The sequence below is a fragment of the Copidosoma floridanum genome, unplaced genomic scaffold (genome assembly GCF_036245765.1).
Source record: "Copidosoma floridanum isolate Cflo_tuat_1 unplaced genomic scaffold, Cflo_Japanese_pri ptg000025l, whole genome shotgun sequence".
NCBI lineage: Eukaryota > Metazoa > Arthropoda > Insecta > Hymenoptera > Encyrtidae > Copidosoma > Copidosoma floridanum.
This window is the reverse complement of record NW_028321902.1, coordinates 6579323-6586247: the sequence shown is the minus strand read 5'-3', so window position 1 is coordinate 6586247 and position 6925 is coordinate 6579323. Positions and strand designations below refer to the sequence as shown.

General features: G+C 35.0%; 1 protein-coding gene across 1 annotated transcript; it reads left to right on the top strand.

Annotated features, from left to right (window-relative positions):
- Positions 1–3168: 3168 nt before the first annotated feature.
- GPHR (golgi pH regulator) lies at positions 3169–6746 on the top strand. The gene is made up of 9 exons (XM_014350608.3): positions 3169–3259; positions 4235–4388; positions 4691–4854; positions 4938–5044; positions 5128–5541; positions 5607–5788; positions 5864–6049; positions 6129–6194; positions 6388–6746. The coding sequence occupies exons 2-9, from the start codon at positions 4347–4349 to the stop codon at positions 6586–6588; spliced, it is 1362 nt and encodes a 453-aa protein (XP_014206094.2). The 5' UTR covers positions 3169–3259; positions 4235–4346; the 3' UTR covers positions 6589–6746.
- The last annotated feature ends 179 nt before the right edge of the window (positions 6747–6925 follow it).

Sequence of the window (6925 nt, the reverse complement as noted above, 5' to 3'; positions counted from 1 at the left end):
TTGAGAGGAGGGGATACAACATATTATATATAGGTTTGTAAAAAGCCGATCTCGATCCTCCAAACGCATCCATGCAGTTATTGCAGGGTATATATACATACCTGGCTCCAAAATCACGGAGCGAGGGGGATGATGTTTAGGTGTACAAATCTATCGAGCGGTATTTATGTGCACGCGTCGCGTCGTTTTCATATTTCATACAAGTGTATAATATATAGGCACTCACTTGCTCTGTTTTTCTTCTTTCCCTTTCTTTATTCATGTAAAACAAAATCGACCGACAAATTATACTTTCCATAAAGATAAAAAAAAAACAAAAAAAAAAGATAAAATAATTGATCGTAATTGAAATGAGTATATTTATGTATAGTACAATTTGATAAAGATCCGAAAGATCAAAGACGATCGCTATCGCGTCGTATTATATTGTACACCGGTACAGCGACTCGACGTTTACATATATGTATACAATGTATATATTTTACCGATCACGTTTTGCGTCGGTGTAACGTACAGCTCCAAAACAAATGCACACACAGTTGAGTTTTGTTGGATGGACACAATCGGATACTTTTTACATTTCATTACGTCTCGATAAAATCGGCGAAAAATCGGCCAAGAAATTCGCAGGTACTCCGCGCGCAGGAAACCATAAGCTCGTATGTATACGAGATTCAGCAAACGCGCGCAATATCATATTAACACCTATACACACACGACAATGAAACGTCTCGGTCTCGTGAGAAAATAAGCCTGCGTTACCCGCATTGCTCAGGTATGTTGTATATATATGCATTCGTATAAAATACACTTGACTCTGTTTTGCCACACCACGTGATACGATAACGTACAACGTACATGTGTGTGTATATATATATATACATGTAACAAGAGTGTAATTATACACGAGCGTGCGAGGACGATCCTCTCTGTAGGTATAAAATATATACACCTATATACGTACACATTGGGGCGGTAAAAAGAATCCGCTTTGGATTACACGCAACGCGCGCTCGCTCGGGATTTTATAAGTGTATTATGCGAGCTCTACGAGTATAAGATGATGACGATGAATATTTATTGCAGAGGGAGATATTATTATTTTTTTTCTCTCTCTCTTCCTTCGTGTACACTGCGCACTTTTGCCGCGGTGCGTGTACGCTTGGGAAAAACTAATTAAGTACCTACGCGCTTAAATGTACATGTATAAATATTTGTCTTCCCTATGCTGTCGAGGTGCGCGAGTGGGAGGGGAACAATTAACGTTGCGGGGTCTCGTGGTGCTTGGAATTTTATAATGATCGGCTGGCGCGAAAGACCCCCTTGTTTTTTTTTTGCTCTGTTTCAAAGTGTTGCCGATTTTTACCGATTACTCGTATTGAATTGACGGTTTTTAAAGAAGCGTATAATCGTCCGAATATGAAACATTGCTTGAATGAAAAAAAGTGTTTTGGTTAAAGCAATGATCATCCAATGGAGCATAAATTTGTGTAGGGGACCGTTTTGGATGGTTCAAATATAATTATCGAGCTTCAAAAGAAAAAATGACTTCCGCTGCATTTGTCCCTTTAACAAAGTGACAAGGAATTGTTATTTTTTTCAGTTAATTAGTTTCATAACACATAGTATCTAACGAAATTATTCTTACATCACAAGAAATGTATGGCTTTTTCAGACTTTTGATGTGTGTGTCTTACCCTATTTACGTATTTTATTTTCATATTTTAAAGTTTCTCGTCAAGGCAATCTTGGAGGACTTTTTTTTTATGACGTTTCACAAAACATCAGTAAGTACTCGGACTTATGCGTAATTAAAGTATATTTTACTTAACAATATCACCTAGTACTTAAGCATTTAAAAAAAGGGATAATTTGTATTTGTCATGCCATTTTCCTACAATCATTTGTGGTACATTGTACGTACTATTTACTACACCCACTTTATTCAATGCATTTTTACACATTCATGATTGTACGAAAAAGCGCTATTGAAATCATTGTTAAAAATTTTAATACTACCTGAAAATAACTTTTCCGCGAAAGTTGTCGTCGTCATCAGCGTGTCGATACATATACGTATAAGTCAATATATATATATATATATATTAGGGCACTTAGCACTTTGAAGAAGGAAGGGAAGAGGGATGGGAGGAGGGTAGGGGGAAATTAGGCAGTTTTGCTGCGAGGAGGTCTCGCCTAAACCCTCCTGGAGGAGCATTGCGTGGTGAAAAAGCACATGTGAAAAATCACAGAGGTACTTGCCCGAAAAAGTCACACTGGCCGGGAATCGAACCACCGTCTCCCACGTGCCAATCCACGACCTAGCCGACTGAGCCACCGCGCGATCTATAATGTATATGATTCTAGGTTCCTGACGCAAGCACCTCTTTCGGGAATAAGAAGTATTTCATCATGAATTTGAAAATTCTTTCTCATTGTTAAGTAAGTATCACTGTCATCAGAGATAATCAAAGTTCATTGGTTTTTGGATACTTTGTATATAGGTGTACTGATTATACGCTTGTCGAATTCGGATACAGTGAATTTGAGATATGAAGGTAGTCTGGGCGTTGGTTAACTTTGTTGTTTACACTTTTTTTGCGTTATCATTTAAGTATGATTCGAAATGTTTTTTCTTCAGTCGGTTAACGGATCAGGTGACCAACGTAGCAGAGTCGTTAGTTTCCGCTCGAACCCCGAACTAAGCGGTTCATCCAACAAATGTGTAAAGTTCACACTGTAAACACAAGTGCACAAGTATACTTATAAACATAAATATTTCATTTATAACCTTAAATTTCCTTCATAGGTGTATAGTGACGTGCAGTGCTCGTGCTGGTATAGTGAATATTGTGTAGTGTGAATTAAAATTTGATTAGCAATGTGCATTAAAAAAGTTTTGAAAAAAGTATGTTAGTTAGAATGTTTGTGCGCGTTTAAGTGCTTGTATGCCGTTTGACGGTATCCATATTATATGTATGTACATACGCACGGCTTGTCGGCTTCAGGTGGCTAGCTCTTACCTCTTAGCTATCAGAAGCAGAGCAACATCAAAGTATTCTCCATTAGTTGCTCAATACGCAGATTCTTGATTGATGCAACGATGCTAATCATCTACAGGAACATATATATATATATATATCTGTAGATTGCGTACATTCCTGCAGAGTTTCAGACAGTTGATCGTTGATCATCATGGAGCCATTTTCATTGTATTGCATGGACCTCACCCCTGATTTTGAAGATAATACGACGACCGGTAAGTCTTTTCTGTTTTGATTGTTTGCATGCATTTTTGCATTATTTATTTAAATATTTGTAAATAAGATTCGGAGATGGAACTGTATTGTGAGGAGAAGAAAGCTAGCTGATAGGCTGTTTTCTTACATATCCACTCATCCCTTATTGGCCTTACCCTTTTGTAAATAGGTATATTGTTTATTGAATATCAGTTGAATTGGTATAAGTTTAACACAATGACTTATTTTTATTGATATTTAGCTAGAGTGAGTCAAGTTAATTATGAATTTTCCAGTGGTATTGTCCTGAATACGTTTAGAATTAGTTCTTTTTTCAAAGAGCAAATAGAATTTGTTGTCAAGACATTTTAAGAATGAGTTGACAATGTAATGTTGGTGATATTATGTTGAAACATATACTGATTAGGATTAAACAGATAAGGCTGTCTTGTGTACTTCCTACTAACTGTTGTAGATTGGTTTTTTTGGTTTGTGCGAACAAGATTGCATTAAAATATTTGTATACTCAAAATGTGAAAGTATGTTGCAAAGAATGCCAGCATGTCAATACTTGATATAAAATTAAAAACTACTTTAAGTAAATAACTGTGTTGATAGTTAAACTAAATTAGTGATATTATTTCAGTAGGTTTGTAATAAGTTGTCTGTCCCCAAAGATGTATAAAATAAACACCTGTTGAAGGCAAGAGTTGCAAATATGCCATAATGAAAGAAAAATATATAGGGTATTATTAACAGTACAAATTTATGTTTCCCTGTAAAGTTGGGTACCTATACTAAGTAGAAATTTCTTCAAACAGTTAAACTATTTATGCAGAAATATTTTCTTACAAACGACGAAACGACGGGTTTAGATATAAAATATGCGCAACTGTCAAAATGCGGCTTACGTCGATGCGTCTGTACTCGATAGCGCCAACAATCGACTATCGACTGAGTGTTCAATCTTTCGATTTTTTTATTGTTGTCATAAGGAGTGTAAAAAAACTGTCGACGACGACGTGCCGACCAACAACAGAGTTGGGGCCAAAACATTCAAATAATGGGTGATACTTCAACGTGAATCCAAACAATCAGAGCCTGAAGATGGGTTTCTTGGAGGATACGTTTATCATTCTCATTACCCAGGTTTGACACTTGAATTTGCGTGCTTCTTTCGAGTTTTAACCTTAAAGCACGGAGATAACGGTTTATCGTTTCTGTCTGCTAGCCGATACGTTATTTTGTTTACACTTTTGACAGAACCTTTTATTTTTTTTAACTATGATAAGTTGAATGCCCTCGACAATATTTATTTGTTTTTCGAAATGTCATCCGTTTTTATTGTGAACAAAATGCAGAAATACTACCTTCTTATTGCATCAGTAGTTTAAAATCTGAATTTTTCGCCAACGTTTTTTGTTTGTAATAAGTTGAAAAAATTTTTTTAGATATTTTTCTTCTTAGGAGGATGGGTATTTTTTGTGAAACAGCTGTTTCGAGACTACGAGGTCCATCACAGTCTCGTTCAGCTGATTTTTTCTACTACATTCTCATTGTCCTGTACAATGTTTGAATTAATTATTTTTGAAATTCTCGGAGTACTAGAGTCCAGGTAAGTTGCAATATTCAAATGTTTTTTATTGTTAGTTAATCTTGTTCATGTTGGAAAAAATTTTAATCGTTTCCAAATATTAGCTCCAGGTATTTCCATTGGAATGTTGGTCTCTATTCTCTGTTGTTTATGGTAATAGTTTTAATACCATTTTATATTGCGTATTTTATCATAAGCAATATTAGACTGAGTAAGTATTATTGGATTGCTGTTAATCATGTTATGTTTTTCAGTAATTTTATGTCATTAACAATTTTTTGTTTCCCCTTGCAGTAAGACTGAACCTTAAAAGGCCTTTAACAATAATGATCTACTTCGTTTATTTATACTTTTTCTGGAAATTGGGCGATCCATTTCCTATTTTAAGTCCAAAGAAGGGCTTACTATCGATAGAGCAAGGAGTCAGTAGAATAGGTGTTATAGGAGTTACAGTGATGGCTCTTTTGTCTGGCTTTGGTGCTGTAAACTATCCATACTCCTCCATGGCCTATTTCATGAGACCAGTGTCTTATGCCGATGTTCAAGCAACAGAGAGGAGACTCCTCCAGACCATGGATATGATTGTTGCTAAGAAAAAACGTATTGCACTAGCAAAAAAAGGAGAAATCAACAATGTAACAATTGAATCGAGATCAAGATTGTGGGGTATGCTGACTCCCTTGAACGCCATGAAAGGAAACCAAGAAAGTATGATTTAAGAATGAAAATTTTCTCCACAATAAACAAATTTCGTTTACATCTGTTTATTTTAGATGTGAAGCAACTTCAGCAGGAAGTAAAAGCTTTGGAAGAACTGTCTAGGCAATTATTTTTAGAAACCCACGATATTCAAAATGCTAGAGAACGTTTAGAATGGGCTGCTACGTGGAAGGGAAAGTACTTTAATTTCTTAGGGTACTTCTTTTCTATTTATTGCATGTGGAAAATTTTTATTGTAAGTCCTTCTTTTATTATACCAAGAGCACTCGATTGTACAAGATAAACACTCACTGATAAAATTACTTTTTAGTCAACGATAAATATAGTTTTTGATAGAGTTGGTAAGAAAGATCCTGTTACCAAGGGTATGGAGATAGCCGTGCACTGGATCGGTATTAATATTGATGTGACGTTTTGGTCTCAGCACATATCGTTTTATCTCGTCGGCTGTATCGTCGTTACGTCAATTCGAGGGTTACTGTTGACATTAACAAAAGTAGCAATTTTTCTTATTTCATTTTCTCTTGTACTTATGATAAGGTGTAATCCAAACGTTTCTTATTAAATAATTTCAGTTTTTCTATGCGATATCAAGCAGCAAATCATCAAACATTATCGTGTTGATTCTCGCCCAAATAATGGTAAGATATCTTGTATTATTTACAATCGATTCATAAGAATAATCTTGATCTACTAAATTAATTTTATGTGAATTTGTTTAATTTGTTATCTTAACATCATTGATTATCTGGTTCTATTTTAAACGGTATTTAAAGATTTAAAAAATCAGTACCTCGAGTTGAGAGCCATAATGAGGCCAAAAATCTTTTTCAGGGAATGTACTTTGTCTCGTCCGTATTACTGATGCGAATGAACATGCCAGCAGAGTACAGGATAATAATAACCCAAGTGCTAGGTGATTTGCAATTCAACTTTTATCACCGATGGTTCGATGTGATATTCCTTGTCTCTGCTCTCTCGTCCATTGGCTTTTTGTACTTGGCGCACAAGCAGGCGCCAAGCGAACGTGCCTAAACATTTATCATCGGACGAACCGTCCATGTAATTACCTTTTTTTTTTTTTTTTTTTTTTAAGGAATATAAAAAAATTTTAGGTGGTCCCTCCTGCCAAGTTTTTATTGCCACCAATGGAATTAAGTTTTTTGTATATTCCGCGCTTGATTTTTTTTTCCTCTGATAACTGCAATAAAAAATGTTTGTGATTGTACTTTTTTTTTTTTTTTTTTTTTTTTATAGAGGACGAATATTTTTAAAATAAATTTCGTTTGTAAAATCTGTAAATAATACATGTAATATAAAAATTTATCATTTGATTGTATAAAAAAAATTATATATTTAATCACACATGCAA

Coding starts and splice junctions, on each gene's coding strand:
- GPHR (XM_014350608.3), top strand. CDS start 4,347: ATGGGTTTCTTGGAGGATACGTTTATCATTCTCATTACCCAG. Junction 5,542..5,606: donor CATGAAAGGAAACCAAGAAA/GTATGATTTAAG, acceptor TGTTTATTTTAG/ATGTGAAGCAACTTCAGCAG. Junction 5,789..5,863: donor GCATGTGGAAAATTTTTATT/GTAAGTCCTTCT, acceptor ATTACTTTTTAG/TCAACGATAAATATAGTTTT.